The 19,251-nt window shown below is 35.7% G+C and overlaps 2 protein-coding genes and 1 pseudogene across 2 annotated transcripts; 2 read left to right on the top strand and 1 right to left on the bottom strand.

The window, feature by feature from the left end:
- Positions 1-139: 139 nt before the first annotated feature.
- Positions 140-4,041, bottom strand: LOC116344612 (annotated as a pseudogene).
- Positions 4,042-4,884: 843 nt separating this feature from the next.
- LOC116344627 (CWF19-like protein 2 homolog) lies at positions 4,885-7,381 on the top strand. Its single transcript, XM_031773249.1, has 4 exons — positions 4,885-5,024; positions 5,094-6,332; positions 6,394-7,110; positions 7,207-7,381. The coding sequence occupies exons 1-4, from the start codon at positions 4,938-4,940 to the stop codon at positions 7,330-7,332; spliced, it is 2,169 nt and encodes a 722-aa protein (XP_031629109.1). The 5' UTR covers positions 4,885-4,937; the 3' UTR covers positions 7,333-7,381.
- Positions 7,382-7,805: 424 nt separating this feature from the next.
- LOC116344634 (serine/threonine-protein kinase PAK mbt) lies at positions 7,806-13,776 on the top strand. Its single transcript, XM_031773257.1, has 5 exons — positions 7,806-10,522; positions 12,036-12,504; positions 12,564-12,684; positions 12,759-13,240; positions 13,338-13,776. The coding sequence occupies exons 1-5, from the start codon at positions 9,831-9,833 to the stop codon at positions 13,599-13,601; spliced, it is 2,028 nt and encodes a 675-aa protein (XP_031629117.1). The 5' UTR covers positions 7,806-9,830; the 3' UTR covers positions 13,602-13,776.
- The last annotated feature ends 5,475 nt before the right edge of the window (positions 13,777-19,251 follow it).

The following is a 19,251-nucleotide window of genomic DNA, read 5'->3' as shown; positions in this document are numbered from 1 at the left end:
CGCTGCGAATAGCTAGCGCTATTCAGATAGGAAAAAACCATCACTGGATAAAATTCAACTATTATCTAAACGTTGATGATAATTTTAAAATTAGCATGCGGAATAAAATCCGATTCGGTATTGATTTTCCTTTGGCGTGTTTGAGTCAATACATGTATTTCTCTTTACCATCCAATAAAATACATTTAGATCAATGACGATTGAATTAATTCTCATTCGATTACATCCTCTTCGGATGATGAGCTTCCCGGAATAGTGCTAAACCATGGTTCACGATTCTTTATGATCCTAGAGAGAGAGATAGTGACAGAGGATTTCGAAGGTGAATTGGCAGCAAGAATACTTACGTGGTCTTTTGTTTTGTATTTGTAGGCAGTGTTGATGACGTGCGATAGTATGGTTGTTCATCGTTTTCTTTTTCGTCCATTTTCCGTTGGAGTGTCATCGTTTCTTGTGGCTGATCAATATGCTCTTCATCAAGATAATACCGTGATCCGTGTGCCGATTTACAATTTTCGCATTCACTTAAATAATCATCGTCCAAGCTGGTATCGTTTGGCAAAAAATGTTCCTTTGGATTTGAGCAATTGGTAAATGTTGTGCACACCGGCAACGGTTTATCGGTGTCAGTTTTTCGCATACGATGCGCATCTAACGATAAATTGGTCGGGTTATCATTTGATTGTGGTTCGTGTCTCGAGTGTGTTTCGTTTGGATACGGTGACAACGACGATGACGACGAAAGTTTTTTGATTTTCGTTGAACTGCTATGCAATTTTGAGTTTAACAATGTTGGTTGTAAATTATTTGTATGATTCACATTTGAATTTTGCACATTTGATTGATTTTTCATATTCAATAGTGGTTTGGTTGCTGTTGATGATTTCGGCAACGTAAAATGATTGCTAGCCAGATTACACGGATACGTGGTTTTAATGTGGTTCATTTTCTGATCAGTGCCAAGATTCAATGGTGTAACCATTGAATATGTTTTATCGGCAGCTGGTGATTTGCTACGTGTACGATGATGACCCGATGTAATTGATGCGCTGGTCAATGACAAACCATTCGATAGCAATCCCGACATGCAGTCTGCGGCAACGGTTGATTTTGATATGGTTGACACACATTCAGCTTGACGATTGAAAATTTGAGCCTTCGACAGCTTGGGTGGTAACACCGGATTCAAATTGGGAACTAAACTGTTATCGCTTTCAGAATTCACTATATTTTTCGTTCCGTTCGTTTGATTTGCATTGTTATTCGCTTTTCCGTTGTTATTTATGTTGATCGGCAGTAGTTCTTGCATTGATTTTACATCATTTGTATCATTGCATTGCTGTTGTACTTGTGAATGTGCAATAATGTTCAGTTCATTGTGTCCAATATGCTTTGAGATCGTGGAAATTTTCGACGATGGTGCTTTCGATTGAAGCGATGCATTTGTTTGTGTTTCACCTGTGCTCGTGTTGCCATTCGATTTCAGTGGATTTGTTGCGCTCAAAAGGCCAGATGCTGAATTACGATTATATCCAATAGCCACAGTTGAAGTGGCAATGTTTGTCGATGTCATGCTAGGCGTTGACGTAAACGAGGCCGATTTTGCAACGTGTGACTTTTGGCTGGGCCATTTTTTCGTTAAGGTGCTCAAGAGCATTTCGTTTGTTTGTTGATTTCGTGTTAAATTAAGATAAGTCGAACCCATATAAGTCATCGGAACATGTTGAATTGGACATTGACAAACCGATTTTTTATTGTTTAATGTCGATGTTCCGGACGAACAATTTGCTTCCGTTTTCGTCATATCTTCATTTGGCTTTGCTTTTGTGGTCACCGTATTTAAACCATTCGAATGATTGGCGGCATCGTTTAGTGTAAAGTGTCGTGGTATTGTACGATGATGGCGTCTCGATTTCATTTGACGTATCGAATCGTTCGGTAGCAATGGCAGTGTTGCGGTTGACATTGAAGATGTTTCATCAAATAGTGGCGGTGGTAAAATTGTATTGTTTCGCATCAGTGCCAAACTGGCCGTACCATTTTTCTTAACACGATTATGCTGGGGCGTTTGAAAAACGACATCGTTTTTATTCTTTGGCTTGGTCAATGTATTTGAATTGCAATTTTTGTAGTTGCATAATAATGCATCCGTATTTGTTTCAGCACTTGTTGTTGCTATGGTTGATATTGCATTCACATCAGATCCAAACACTTCAATTTGATTAATATTTGCACTCAATGGAGATCTTTGTTGTTGTTGCTGCTGCTGCTGTGGCTGCGGATGTTGCTGCTGTTGTTGAATTTCCGGACATTGATTGAGTGTTATTGGTAGCGATGAATATTGTGGAGATCGTGGTTGAGCTGCTTGTTGAAGTCTAAGCTGTGCATTCGGTGCGATTGTACTGTAACATTTGTTAATTTGATGATTCTCGCCAGCAGCGACGGCCGTTATATTTCCCGAATTACTAATATTGATGTTAATCAAATTGGTCGTATTGGTGGCATTTGGTTGAACATCGAATGAACTTTCCAGCATTGTAGTAGTTCCAGTTGAGATCGGTGCTGTATGCGTTGTGGCCACACTAAACAAATAAAAAAAACGTAAATTAATTTTATTTTCTAGATATTGAATGAAATTACTTAAGCCATTGTGAAATCATTCGATACAACATATAATTATAGGTTTCACGGAAAATTGAAAAATAAAAATAACAAGATTATCACGCCAACGGTCTGAATCAAAAAGGTATTAAACACTTGAAAATGGACGCCTATAGAGTTATTGAAATTACATACCTAACGGTGCATTGGGCATTTAAAGTATCGGTTTGAGCGCAGACTTCGTCATAAGGTGGGGGTGCCTCGCCTCTTGGAAAATATGGATTATCTTTGGGATGCCATGAGGGATGATATTGACTCAAGTGCGGATCGTAGGCGTTGGTATTATTCATATAATTGCCATTGTTCATAATAAATCCAATGCTAGTGCGTTGTTCTTCGTGATTCTGTCGATTTGCACTCACGCGAATTTTTCGTTGCCGAAAACGATTTACAATCAAAAACAGTAGCGTTAATGATAGAGTGGCAGTGACGCCACTCGCGATTAGTCATATGCCAAAGTCAGGTGTTTTATCAACATTCCCGGACAACGCGTCATCCAGGCAAATAAACTCGCAACATGAATTCCCAATTTGAAATGATTTGCATGCTTGAGGTGGCGTACAAAGGACAGCTTTGCATCCTTTTGTATGACCATTGTCACATATACATAATCTGGAATGACATTTTAGTTGAAAGAAAATGTTAGAAAAATCTCGCACAGTAAAAATGTCCAAAAAATGCATAAATTTCATTAATTGCTGTTAAATAATTCAGTTTTGTATGCATACCTGCAAATATCAGGCCCTGGAACGAAATGATGGCCATTTTCTATTCTTTGCCCATGCATATCATGACATTCAGCCATCTGGCTTGATGTTTGTAGTCCACTGGAACCTACATATTAAAAATAATATAAAATTATTAATTTTTATATTTTTATGTTGATTATTGTCAATTCTAACAAGTCACGCAACTTTTTTCACTGATTAACTCGAAAAAAAAAAGAAATTTATATATTTTAATTGATTTTTTTCAATGTAAAAAATGCGCAAACTTCTAATGTGCTCGCCACTAACAAATTATAATCACAACCAACTGTTATTATCACCCACTTTTTTACATACCATAAAAGTTTCCCATCAAAATTAGAGCAATGATTGTGGTCCCGTTGAGCTTTGGTTTTGCAAAATTTAAGCCAGTTGTCTCCATTTCTTGTTTACACTTGAATAGGTTTTTTTTTTGTTTAAAAAAGAAATTGGCACAACAATACCCGAGAGATGTTGGCCAGCGAATAAACCCACTAAAATGAATATTTCAAAATGTGATTCTTTTGAGGGTGGAATTTATGAAATTTTTTTATCGAATTCCAACTCGAAGAACTTTCAGATGTACATGTTTTTGTTTGATGGAAAAATTGGCATAGAAAAGTATTGTTATCTGTCATTGGACACAGAACAAACCAACACACCTACATCGAAAGAAGAGCATCATGGGTACAGCTGTTGTATTCTATACCAAGCATAACGCACGCATTTTCTAATACATGCATGCATTGAATTTGGCTTATGTTTGGGCCAGTTGATACGCTCACACAATAACGCAATACAACGCATATGCTATCCATTACAAAATCAATACATGGTTCTAACAACGCATCATTGCCATTCAAACGGCACGCACGAAATTAACACAATTCATTTACTATATTCGAAAAAAATTAATTTGACCGATACAATTCTGTAAATCGTTTAGATTACTAATTATCTAATTATATTATCATCTACGGGAGAATTTTTATGTTTCAGATTGATTTGCTCCTCATTTTTTTCTTTTAAATCGGATAGCGACCAATAGATGGCGCTGCACCATCGATCTACTTTGAAAGTTTTTCTCAAGAGAATTCTAAAATTGGCAAAATGACCATTTACAAAGTTCCAGTCTTTTTCATGTTTAATCATATCAAAATGAATATGCTTTTTATTGGCGATGCAAGATATCACATAACAACTCCTACAATAAGAACACATTTCTAAAATTCAAATTCAATATGGATAAAAATGAAATATGGTTGTTGTACTACAACAGTTTTTTACTTTTCTAATTTCAAAAGATACATTGCTGAATGAAATGAAATAAAAATATTACGTTGAACCAAATTTCTTTAGAATATATTATAAAGCCATTTGTTTGAAAATATTGAGTGAAATGCATAAATTTTACCAATAGGGGCATTGACAAGAGTAGACTGTCAAAACGGTTGTCACATTCATTTGTTCTCAAACCAAAAGCTAAATAATAAACTGAATCAACGAAAGTAAAACGTATATTTATTTACAATGTCGTTTATTGAGTTTGAAAGTGGTTGGGAAAAGGAAAAGGCGCGTCAGGAACTTCGTGAAGTCCGGGCAGAACTTTTGAAACGGGTAAAATATTTAGACAATAATTTCCAAATGTTCAAAATTTGATTGAAAAATGTTTTTCATCCACTCCAGGCTGAAGAGAATGCAAAACGCCGGGATGAAAAAGAGCTTCAGAAAAAATTTCGCGGTGAAGATCAATGGATATTGCCGTCGGTATCAAAAAAAATAGACGAACAATCAACTGAAACTTCTAGTAGTAGAAAGAAGGAGAAGAAGTCAAAAAAATCGAAAAAGGCAAAAAAATCATCGAAGAAAAACAAAAAGGAGAAAAAGAAAAGTAAGAAACGCAAATATTCATCGTCAGGTGAATCTGATAATAGTTCGGAAGAAGAAGGACGAATTTCAAAACGAAAACAGAAACGAAAGCATTTTAGCGATGCCAGTTCATCAAGTTCATCGGATAGTGAGAGTGATGAAGAATCATGGGTCGAAAAAGACAAGCATGATGAAAATCACAGTCAACACGCAGAAGAGAAAAAAGTGGCAGCTCCATTGCAACGTGACGATTGGCTCAGTGGATTTTCTTCCATTCCAACATTTTCAAAAAGTAAAGAAGAACGTAAAAAAGACGAGCGAAAAGGTATTGATGCTTACGAACCCGGAAAATGTGCACGCGAACTAAATCCATATTGGAAAGATGGCGGTGATGGTTTACCTAAAGCATTTGCAAAACCAAAATATGAATCCGATGATGACGAACAAGACCAGAGACGTGTATATCAATCGAAGCCGAACCACAGAGAACGACAATCAAATTGGAAGAAGAAAACCGAACCATCGACATCGACAACAACACAAGATCGTGCACCAAGAAGAGAGCCACAAAGACGAAGTTCATCCAGTTCATCATCGTCAGATGCAAGCAGATCACCTTCACCGGCACCGGCAAGTGAACCAAGCAAACCACAGGCTTCACGACAAGACTTTTTAACCGACCAACAAATGAATGAATTGGGGGCAAAACTAGTTAAAGCAGAGATTATGGGCAACGATGAATTGGCAAATGAGCTCAAAGAAAAGCTTGATAGAGCGCGAAAGTATCGAACAGAGCATAAAAGTGAAGTTATGGCCAAGTCATTTGAGCGTCGTGCTGGTGGTGCTCAAAAGAAACAAGACAAAGAAGACTCCGTGGTATTATCGACAACAAATAGCAAGGGAATGAGTCGACCAGTTGCGAAATTCCGAGACGATAGTGATTTGTGGGGCGGTAGAGCCGGTCGTAAAGTAAAGAAACAAAAAGTTGAAACACATGCAGACGGTGAACGGGTTAGATACTTTGCCGACGATGACAGATATGACATCAAACAAATGGTATGTATTTTCATTTTATATGAGTCAACAACATTATTTCAATCATTTTCGTTTTTTTTAGTTTGAGTCCGAGAAATTCACATCGGCTGCCGATCAAGATATGCAATTTGCAAATATTGCCGGTAAACATAAAAACCCTAATGACGACTTGGAGGACATTTTTGCAGATAAAGTGCGTAAAAATATTAGTGAGCACGATGTGGATAAAAAGGAACGTGATCGTGCCATTCGGGAGCATCAAGAGATGGAGCGTACGCTGAATGCTTGTGACAAATGTTTCGATTCAGCAAAATTGGAAAAACAATTGATTGTCTCGCTAGGGAAAAATGTTTATTTATCATTACCATGGCATGAAGGTTTGACATCAGGCCACTGTCTGATAGCACCATTGGCACATGTTGCGTGCTCAACACAGCTGGAAGATGATGTGTGGCAAGAAATAAGAGAGCTAATGACTGCATTGAATCGAATGTTTAGCTCACGTAAACAAGATGTGATATTCTTTGAAACTGTACGATATCTACATCGACGGCCACACATGGTCATTCATTGTGTGCCGAGCAATGAATTCGAAATGGCGCCGTTCTATTTTAAGAAAGCGATACAGGAGTCGGAAGCTGAATGGTCGACAAATAAACAATTGGTCAGCCTAAAAGATCGCGATGTTCGAAGAGCCATACCCAAAGGATTACCGTATTTCTGGGTGAATTTTGGTATGGACAGCGGTTTTGCACACGTCATTGAAGATCAAGAACAATTTCCAAACAATTTTGCACAGGTAAACAAATTTAAATTTTTGAAAAATTTATGAAACAAAATGCTTAATGGAAAATTCAAAAAATTTAACAAAACAAAATATTCGTTTTAATTTCAGGAAATCATTGGCGGTTTATTGAATCTCGACGCTAGATTATGGAGACGACCGCGCAAAATTCACAATCCAATACCAAAGGTCAAACAATTTGCTGATTGGTGGAAATTATTTGATCCAACACGATAAAAACCGATTTATTTTTTTTATTAAAAGAAAAAGAGTTCCGTATTTGTACGAAAAATGAAAGTTGTAATAAAATTGTGTAATAAAAATTCAAACAAGAAAAATCATTGCAGTGACATGTCACTTTGTATGTATTGTATCGGAGTGAAGTTGGTTCTCGATTAGAATTTGTGACAGGATTGCCCATGCTAAAAGTATTCAGTCCGTTGCACAGCGACAACAAGAGCGAAACTGTTGCATACCTTCGCAGGTACACAGAGTTACCGCTGTATAGCGCTGGTCGATAAAACAAAATAGAAAATTCCCGCACACATAAATGCGCAACAAACCATAACCGTTGCTCTCTCACACACACTCTCTCTCTCCCTCTTTGACTCACACATTCACTCTCTCTCGTTGCTCTCATGCCGACTGATCGCGTACATACGGTGTAACAACAGTGTGGTGGTTGTGTCTAAGTCAATATTTCGTTGTTCTTTCTGCATTCTCAGTTCGTAGTCGCCACTTTCGATGTCGGACGTACACGTACATAAATTAAAAATGGTGATTTGAAGTGTGTGCATCGCAGGTTAATTCTTGTTACTCCTTCATTTGGGTGGTTTTCCTTTTGTTTTTATATAGCCAACGCTTAACTGATCATGGCATTTGTACAATTTTGATCAATTTATTGACGATTTATTCGAAACAGTTTTAATTTGTTTATTTATTATTGCGATTGTGACGAATGACGATTTTAATGTCGAATGTGATTTTTTATGTAAACAAAATCGTATAAAAAGTGAAACGAGAAAAGAAAAGAAAAAAACACTGATCAGTGAATTGACAAACAACGATTGAGACCGCATTTAATTTGCCATTCAACTGAATAAAAGAATAATAAACAAACAATCAAGAAAAAAAATTCAATTAATAAATGCATCCGATGAATGCAAATGAAAATATATTAATGAAACAGTTGAAGTGAAGAAAACTATTCATGTTTGGCAATTTCGTTTGTTGGTTTCTTCAGTGAACAGACTTGAAATAGCAGCAACAACAACAACAACACCACCTAGCACATAGTGACGAGTCGCATTGGTATGTGGTTTGTTTGTCAAGCAACAAGATTCTTCGGAACGTGCATATTATTTATTAGCAACCGTATTCTTTTCGTATTCTGAATACGTATTTCGGTGTGTTCGTGCGCTATTTTGTTCTGTGTTCGATAAATTCAGTCATTTTTTTTTTTTTGCTTCGTATCGGCCAAAAGCTGATGATTTCAATGAATTAAAGTGAAAGATAAAAATGAGCAGGCGCTAGTTTGTACCGCACAGTGAATACGATATTCAAATGGTTTTTCTTTATCTTGAAATATATAACAGTGAACACATACGAAAAGAAGCAAGCGTGGAAATATTCCATGGCTGAAGCCTGTATAAGTGAATGCACCAACAACAGCAATGAATAATTGAAACAGAAGAAAAAAAAACCATAGAAATTCAAATAAACAAATGAAAAAAACGCAAGTTAAGTAAAATGTAATTGGAAACTCACGTTGTATAGTGTGGTGAGTCGCTCTTTGGACTGTTTGATCGAATCGTAGCCACCAAGTGTTTGCAATTCATGTTGAGTTTTTTTTTTCGTGTTGTTGTGTGTGCGTTTGCCATTTGCCACTTGCTCATCGTGTAAATGTTACGCATAGTTTCGAATGAATTACGGCTAAACATCAGAAACAGAAATAAAACACACACAAAAAAACTGAATCATATAAAATTATATCATTTTTTGTTTTCATTCGTCATTTATTTGCGTGACACCGTCCAAATACATTGTCCAGAAAGTGCATTTCATACATGTAAAATGAAGAACAGATAAAAAGCGATGCAAAACAAAAGTTAAATCAACATTCCTTTGTTCCGAGTATTACAATTTTCAACTAAATACGTTTGAGAATTACATGAAAATAACAAGTGATATTGTAATTTAATCTGTTGATCTACTGCAAATTCCAGCTGTTTTCACATTTTATGTGAGCGCGGATGAACATTTATAATTTTTTACACTCCAGACTGATCGTTAAAACAATCAATTTTACTTTATTGTGAACAAAAAAATAACACAGAAAAAATATAATAATAATAAAAACAAGTCATTTTACAAAGTGATGGAATGTGAAAAGAGAAATATGTGCTGCTGTCGATAATTGCCGTACGACTCTCACCGAGAAAGTATTCGATTGTAATAAAAGTCGCTCATATAAACCATAAACTATAAAATCGCATGTGAAATTTACGCACATCATCGAAGAAGACGAGAAGAAATTGGCTGGGAAATAAAAAAACCATCTATCTATATGATATTGATGTGATTATTTTTATGTGTGTGAAACATCGATTTCAGACAAATCGTTCGCAATAAATTAAAGTGAAACTGCGCTCGTGCATCATTTAGATAAATCATCAGCGATAAAAGCAAAAGTCTTTGAATAGACATAAAAGCAACAGCAAAAAAAATCCACAAAAATGTTTTCAAAAAAGAAGAAAAAGCCACAAATATCGATGCCAAGCAATTTTGAGCATCGTGTTCATACTGGTTTCGATAAACGTGAAGGTAGATATGTTGGTCTTCCATTACAATGGGCATCAATCGTTGGCAACAATCAAATTTTAAAGTCAACAAATCGACCTTTACCACTCGTCGACCCATCGGAAATCACACAGACCGAAATTTTGGATTTAAAAACAATTGTACGCCCACATTTTCACAAGCCAAATGCAAATATGGATGATACTGTCTCAATGAAATCAACGCTCAGCAATAGTACAGCAACAGCTGTAGCTGCAAATGGTATCCAATTGCCGAAAACATCGCATGTGGCCAGATCGAATTCATTGCGAAGCTCCAGTCCACCACGGGTACAACGTCGTTCGGCCAATGTACCGCCATCGGTGCCCGAAGAACCATCACAAATTCCAATGTCAAATTTAAATATGCAGCCAAACATGAATCAACCACAAATGCAACCATATCATAATGCAGCAGCAAATATGCCGCCACAAGTCAATTACGTGACTAAACCTCCGCATCCAATGCAAATGAATCAGTACAACAATGGCATGAACAATGCTGCCGAAATGAAAGGTTTTAATGGTAATGGCATCGCTCAAAATCCTATTTCTGTACACACCGATTTTCCACCAGCCGCACCTTACAGGTAAGTCTCATAAAACACAAACGTAAAATTAGATTTCCGTTTGACAACGAACTGAACAAAAAAAAATCACATAAAATTGGCCGTTTCTATTTATATATCCAATGAATTGAATTTGAACTATTTATATGAAGCTTGTGTGTTTCACGATGATAATTTAATTAATTTCAACGATTATCAGTGACAATCTATATTTTTGAAGATTTATACGGCTTTACTTTTCCACTCGATGTTATTATTGAATGTAATACGCCACCGAGAATGTAAAAAAAAGAAAACGAACAAAAAGATAACGACAGAAAGTTCAACTATAGCTTATGCCGGCTACAACGACGACGTTGAAAAAAACCGTTTATCTATTTTTTATAGGGTTTATGATGTTTTGTCGTAATTCCCTTCATTCATTCGCATTTTGTTTTTTTGTTGCTTTTTGATTGTCGTTCTTGTGAGCAAACACGCAGTCTTCAGATTATCACATCTACAATTCAACATTTTGCGTATGTTGTTGTTGTCATTTTTTCTTGTTTCTTTTTGTTCAATGTTGATGTGCCTCTTTTTTAGTTGTGGTCCGTCTCCCAAATTAGAATAATTGCATTGGCATCAACTGACGACGACGACGACAACGACAACGACATGGTTGATGATTTTTCGGTTGGGCTGTCAGAATCGTGATTTGCTCGTTCTTTTTTCACGGTTACTTATTATTATTTCACAATTCGAATGGGGACCGGCAAACAACAAAAATTTCAACAAAAGAGCCGTCGCTACTACTCTTTATGAATCATACACAAACCCAAAAACGGTTGATTTGGAAGCAACAACAACAACATCTCTTCATTTTCTCATCGTATATAGTTCGTTGTCGAAATACAACGGTGTTCCTTTTCTTGGTATTTTGACAGTTTTTTTTCTTCATTCATTTTCGTACATGATGCAGAGAGATAATGTCACCTACAGTACATAAATTCAATTTAATTAAATGAAATAGTTTTCTGAAGAAGGTAGCGAAAAGAATTTGCTTTTTTCTCGACTTTGAACGCACGCTTTGTGCTTATTCAATGAGCCAAAATAGGAACGTTGATACAACAACAAAAAACTGAACAAAACTAATAATAAGACAGCGAAAGAGAGACAGAGATAGGTGATTGACTTGTATTTGGTGTGCACAATATGTGAAATAAGCCTATCAATTTTGCCAAACGAGTAAAATTAATTTGAGCGTCTTGCGGAACCAGTTTGTGGTTCAGTAAATGTTTATTTTATGCTTGTTTCCGATATTAATTTATTACATTCAATTTGAAGTTATGGCACCGATCGTTATTTGATTTATCTTTGTCATTTTGTTTGTCACAAGTTTTTCATTCTTACCTCGAACTGTTACTGTTATTCTTACATGACTTTCATTATTATTTACATTTACATTCATTTACTTATTGAAAATAACAATAATTTTATTGACTTAATATGATAACAATTAAATTGTCAATTCATGATAAATTTCCATTTTCGTAAATAGACCACAGCAAACGTCACCGATGGGCACCATGCAACCCAATAATATTGCTCAACGTCCCAATTTTCCGTTACCGTCGACGGTACAAAATCAAATTACACAAGGGTCAGTACAACAACATCATCACGGTCATCAAATGATGAATTATCAGCACGCTCAATACGTACAGCAAAAGCCACAGCCAGCTGCACCTCTGCAACATCAAATGCAAAATCCACAAATGACAATGCAGCAACAGCAGCAGCTACAGCAACAGCAACAGCATTCGCGAGCATCTAGTTCGAGTGGAGGAACCAGTACTGGAGCGAATCAGAATTATGTTCAGAATCAAAATCAAAATCCCAATCAAAATGCAAACACTGTTAACAACAATGTAAATAACCAAAATAACAGTACCACCAACAATGGTACCGCCAGCAACAACAATTCCAACAATAATATGAAACAAGAACAGCGATTAACACACGAACAGGTATGAAAATCATTACATTTATCTTTTTTCTTGATGACTAATTGGATTAATTTACACAGTTCCGAGCCGCACTACAAATGGTTGTGTCTGCCGGTGATCCACGTGAAGATTTGGAGAATTTCATGAAAATCGGGGAAGGGTCAACGGGAACAGTTTGCATTGCAACATATAAATCAACCGGTAAAATTATTATATTAAATAAATGGCTCTTCGAATTATTTGATTTCTGTTTTTTTTTTTATAAACTGAAAAAGGTCGTCAAGTTGCGGTTAAAAAAATGGATTTACGCAAGCAACAACGTCGTGAATTATTATTTAATGAAGTGGTCATCATGCGTGATTATCATCATCCGAATATAGTCGAAACATATAGCAGTTTTTTGGTTAACGATGAACTGTGGGTGGTCATGGAGTACTTGGAAGGTGGTGCCCTTACGGACATTGTAACTCATTCTCGAATGGATGAAGAGCAAATAGCCACCGTTTGTAAACAATGCTTAAAAGCATTGGCCTATCTTCATTCACAAGGTGTAATTCATCGTGACATCAAATCGGACTCGATATTGCTGGCAGCCGATGGTCGTGTAAAATTGTCGGATTTCGGTTTTTGTGCACAAGTGTCGCAAGAGTTGCCGAAACGTAAATCACTTGTTGGTACACCATATTGGATGTCGCCGGAAGTGATTAGTCGATTGCCATATGGACCCGAAGTCGATATTTGGTCCCTCGGAATTATGGTAATTTTGCTTTACTTCAAGTCGATAATATAAATTAATATTTAATATTAAACAGGCATTAACATTTAACATTTTTTTTTTCAACATTTTCGCCTAGGTTATTGAAATGGTAGATGGGGAGCCGCCATTTTTCAATGAGCCACCACTTCAAGCGATGCGTCGCATTCGTGATACAAAACCACCAAATTTGAAAAATGTTCACAAAGTATCGCCACGTTTGCAAAGTTTTCTCGATCGCATGCTTGTTCGAGATCCAGCCGTACGTGCAACAGCCGCCGAATTGCTTACACATCCATTTTTACGACAAGCCGGACCACCTTCACTGCTTGTTCCATTGATGCGCAACACAAGACAACATTAGATAAATGATAAAACGCTTCCGCTTCCCTCCCTCACCCTTCGGAACCTTTTTTTTTTCGAAGATAAGTTTGTATATTTTGACAGAATGTAAAATTTTCCATTTTTTTGAAAATGAAACAGATGAAGAAGAAACAAAGTTGGTGTCAAATTGAACACCGCACCATTATTTATGGTCTGACACCACAAGAACAGAAATAGAAATTGTTCGAGAACGATTAGAAGAAGTATTATATGAATGAAATAAAGATAATGACGCAACTTATTTGATACAGTCATTCCAGTTAGATAGGTTTATGAATTAGTTTAAAATTCTCGAAAACAACTAATTAATTGTATATATGAAAATGATAATTTTTTTTCCTTGATTTTTAAAACATTCCACCATCGGATTCATAAGGAATAAATTAGTTTGTGTGAAAAGAAGCGTCAATGACTCCATTCATTTGGTTGGAATTTTATTAATGTTTTACTTCAATTTTATATATTATTTGCTTTAGACGCGCTCAGCACTCACTTCATTTTATTCAATTGGATTTTTATGTACGATTTAAATTTCATTTTGTATACACGCATACACACAAACACAAAATAATCCAATGACCGTTCATATGATATCACGAAGTACAGCGAATAAATTGAAATACAAAATACTCAGAAACTCTAACAAAAAACATGACCAAAGCCATAAAACAACAATATAAAATAGAAGTTAGCATTTTCGCCTGCAACGATTACAATTGAGTAATAATGAGTTTTTTTTTAATTATCATTGTTATGACACTTCTTGGATTATTGTGAGGAGAACAACGCCAGAGAATATACAATTTATTCGTCAACCGAAAGTATTTTGACTTTTAAGTTTTTTTTTAAAGATTTTTTTAACGATTCGCTTTTCATTCATTTTTAAATCCAAATGTTAAGCGGCCTTATGTATTAAAATGAGAGATTTTTTTTGCCTAGAATAGAAAGAGAAACCATTCAATATTTCAATTCTACAGATGAATTGACGGTGGCGATACGCCATACAACTCCCTTTTTGCGGCATATTCTATTCTGTAAGAAAATTGAAATTGCATTTTATTGTTTCTAGTTATGAATAATAAAGAAAAAAAAACAAAATTAAAGCAATTCGTTATCGTTTTTTTATTTAGTTAAGCAGTTGAGAGAAATGAGATCTTTGATTAGGTATGTAATATCTAAGCTCAAAATTTGAATAAAAATTGACGAAAAAAAATTGAATAATTCCGTAAGTAATTATAATTATGGGATATGGAATTCGCCATCACTTAAAATTTCACCATCACTCAAATCGCTGTAGTGATTTATATTCGATATCAATTGATTTTGTTGTGTAAGTTGTTCATTGAGTCTGTAGCTATTGATATATTTTCCGATTGAGTTTTCTGTAAAATCCGAATCACTTGGTTCATTCAATTGATTGCATTTGATTTTCGAATGGTCAATTTTTAATTGAGCACTTGGCAATCGTAATTGTAATGACGTTACATCGCTTGATGATGATGATGATGATGTGCAATATTTTTGATCTGATTTTACATTGAAATTTGATTGAATGATATGATCATCAACAATGTGATATTTTTGCTTTTCCACTTTTAAACCAATATATGAGCTGCTTTCTCGTTCCGATGTACTAAGTGCCGAGTTTTCATCGGCATTTTTCAGTATAGATTTCAAGAATTTTTTCGCTGCCTTTTCAATTTGATCACGAGTTGCAGCGCGGTATTCAGTACCAATGGCACTGAAATCTAATTTACGTGCCGACGAACGAATACTTTCGATAGTTTTGTTGAAATTTGGTGACTCCAATAAACTTGGATCGATATGATGCGGAGACTGAATGGCCGATTCGCTTCCTTTGGGTGAATGTTTTGTTGGTGTCTTTAAATCAATTTCATTACACTGTACCTCCCGATCGGTCATAGTATGTGGTGTTGACAAAAAATCGAGTGGCTCAATACTGTCCAATGCTACGTCCAATGTTGTTTTATCACTCCGGATTTTCCGTAAAATTTCACGTAAATCATCAAAATTATCTGATCGTTGTTGAACTTTTGATTGCGTTTCAATTGCACTCAATTTGGGCTCATCTGGATTTGAAGTGTTTTCTTCATTTGATTCGGCAGTTCCTTCTATTTCCAATATTTTATCAATCACACTCCTTGCGACGCTTTTAGGCACACTTTTGTAATCTGATAAACTGTTTTTAGTCGTAAGTTTTTTATCGGTTTGAGACTTTTCATCGTCAGTCAGATGTGTCGATGTTGATAAATTCAATGATAAGTGGCTTGTCTCGTGAGTTTCATCAGTTGTGGCATTTTCATCATATAATCTCTCTGCAGCGCACCCTTCATCAGCAATAGTAGTAATTGGTGTAAAATATTTGTTTGGTAGATTTTGATTTTGACTCGAATTCTGGGCGGCTTTAGCGACTTCTGCCTTAGTTTCATGTCCCAAAGACTCATATACCAATTCAATCACTTTATTTTTGTCTTTAAAAAGAATTTCGCTCGGTTTTGCATCGTCCGGTTTAATTTCAATTTCGTAAATACTTTCAATTTCACACTTTGTCTGTGGTCTTATGGATAACACCGGAAGTTGATGCAATTTGAGTTCACCTTTCGATTGAATAGGTTCGTCTGATTTGGTTTGAACTCCTTCAATCGAATGTTTCATTTCATCGCATTGTTTGCCTTCAATCGGATTTATGACGTCAATCTCACTATCTGCACTGAGATTACTTTTTTCAATTGGTTCTTTTTGATCTTCCTCTTCGTCAATTTTCTCTTGAACAGTGGAAGATTCACGCGGTGTGCTTAAATGTTTGAGAATTCTTTTGGGAAAGATGGCATTGGATGGTACTAGTTCAATATTCGGGTGAATATCACTGAATTTGAGATGAGATCGATTGTTATCATGTTTAGTGAAATATTGATTCATTTCGCGGTATGGAATAATGGTTTCTTTCTTATGGATTAAACAAGAATGCCGTTTAATTTCGGTTCCTTTTCGTGCAACTTCTTCCAAAATTTCGCGTGATTTAGCCGAAACAAGACAAGGTGAATTGTTTTTGTTTGTATTATTCAATGGTTTTTGTGGTGGTGAGTTCATGTAACGAGATGTTACCGTAGCATACTTTGAAATTTTCTTCGGCTTAGACAATACGATTTCCTTTCCATTTGCATTGCTCGCCGTTTGTATCGATTTCTCTGTAGTTTGTCCTTTCTTTATGGTTTTCGGTGAATCGCTGGTCTCACTTGCATTTGGTGGTGGACCATGAAAAAATCGATCAACAACATCCACACAATATTGATGCAGTTTGATTTTATCGAATAGGGGCGGTACATCATCGTCATTACCGCGTGCTCTCGTCCCTCGTCCATTATTAATACGCATATGTTTACGTTTTACATGTGCCTGCGTTGCGTTGGCAACCGGACTTTTCTTTGTTTGTACAATGCGGTCGGTACTTCTTGCACGCGCTTTATTCACATTTGCTTCGTTCTTTTCACGTTTTGTTATTGTTAGTTGTTTTATATTTTTCGGCATTGAAAGCAAATCATCTGCTGATGAATAATGTTGCAAAAAGAATTTTGAAATGCTTATCAGCTCGTTTACATCGTTTGCTAGCTCAGCTCGTCGCCGACGATTCGCTTCAATATCAAACTCAATCAAGTTTGTTGTTTGTAATGAGTCAATGTCGACTGTTGTCATTATTTTCGTTTGCGATGAACTTCTTGTTTCTGTTTTCCTTATAGTTAAACAATTACACTATTTTTATATGCGGTTTTTAGGATCTTTGAATTAACTTTCACAAACAATATCAATGCAACACATAATGATTTTAAAGTGACCCGTCCCACTTGAATTCCAAATGCCTACTGTTTCACCATTTTTATGCTACAAATGCTTTAGTGTCACGAGAAGGGGAAAACATTGAAATGATCAAAGTTACCACCTGTCTATGTATTTGGTACCGTTATGCTTCAATTACTCCACTACATTGTGAGTGTAATATATTTTTTTTGAGAAATTTATGTTTCACATGAAATAATTGTTCGCAAACGTTTATGTGACTAATAAATTAAATTTTTTCGATTTTTTTTTAAATGTGCATATTTTTTCAAATCAAGTGAACTTTTTTAAATCACATAGAAAATCTCAAAATCTCAAAATTAGTTATATTCACGATTTTTTAACTTTACACAGAAACAAGTATTCGAGTACGCTTACTCGCACTTGCGGTGTTAGTAGAGGCTTTACCCCTCAAAATGAGTTACGCACTCTATTTAACTCTATTTTTGGTGTTAGTTTCATCGAAGTAAACGCATCACAGTGAAAAAAGAGATACATGTGTAGTACATCTGTACGTTACCGCATGCGTTCAACGAGTTATGTTTCGTTGCGTGCATATGAGTCTGTGTATATGCTAAAAAATATGATTGCTAAGTGTATCGTCACATACGTTCGATGAAACTAACACCAAAAATAGAGTAGAATAGAGTGCGTAACTTATTTTGAGGGGTAAAGTCTCTACTAACACCGTAAGTGCGAGTAAGCGTACTCGAGTACTTGTTTCTGTGTACAACTACTTTTCCTTTCGAAGAGAATTTCTTGTTCACTTTCGATCTGTTGCTTAACTCTGAAATATAAACGATTATATTCTTGTTTTCCAAGTTGTTCGACCATTTTTTGGAACTATATATGAATAAAATACAATGGTGGTGATACGTCCTCAGCAGGGTCCGAGGGGTCTGATTACCCCCCCCCCCCCCCTGACGAAGTGTTACCCCTTGAACATTTTTAAAGAATTCTTTGAATTTGCTAGGGATTTTGGCCAAAAAAGTGAAGAGCAAAAAAAAAGCCAAAAAAGTACACTTTTTGCAAAATACACTTTACACATTTTGCTTACCCCTCTCGATTTTCTTCAATTACCCCCTTCAATTTTTCCCTTGAGGACGTATGATGGTGGTGTATTCAGATAATTTATCAATGACAACAATTTTGATAATATAATTTTCTTGATAAAGAAACAGACAGATAACCATACACAAATTCTTTCGTGCTCCAATACAAAATCATATCTGTTTGAAAAGATATTGAAATTAAGTTTAATGAGGGGCGTTTGCCACAACTTTTTCAACGTTATTGATAAGACCATTTTACAAATATTTGATTTTATATTCTTCTATATTTTTTATCAATGAAAATTCTCAGAAATTAAATAGTAGGCATTGTACTCAAGCTTCATTTCTTGTTTTATCATATATTTTTTTCGCTCTCAAATGTAACCGATCGTATTCTTGTTGACCCAATTCTTCGACCATATTTCGGAATAATCCGTCTTTATTTTGCATCAGTGAGTACGGTGCATCGAATTCAACTGCGACACCAGCATCCATAACTAACACTCGATCTGAATCGATAACAGTATTAAGACGGTGGGCTACGGTTATAACTGTGGAGTCAGAAAATTTCTCACGTATTGTCTTTTGAATCATTTCATCCGTTCGAAGATCAACATTTGCTGTTGCTTCGTCAAGAATTATGATTCGATTCTTTCTCAAAATTGCACGAGCCAAACATAAAATTTGTCTTTGGCCTGTGCTGAAATTCTGTCCATGAGCCAA

The sequence above is a fragment of the Contarinia nasturtii genome, unplaced genomic scaffold, assembly GCF_009176525.2.
Source record: "Contarinia nasturtii isolate CC-2019 unplaced genomic scaffold, AAFC_CNas_1.1 Cnas_scaffold_1101, whole genome shotgun sequence".
Taxonomy (NCBI): domain Eukaryota; kingdom Metazoa; phylum Arthropoda; class Insecta; order Diptera; family Cecidomyiidae; genus Contarinia; species Contarinia nasturtii.
The sequence above is the reverse complement of the archived record's forward strand: the minus strand, read 5'-3'. Positions and strand labels throughout refer to the sequence as shown.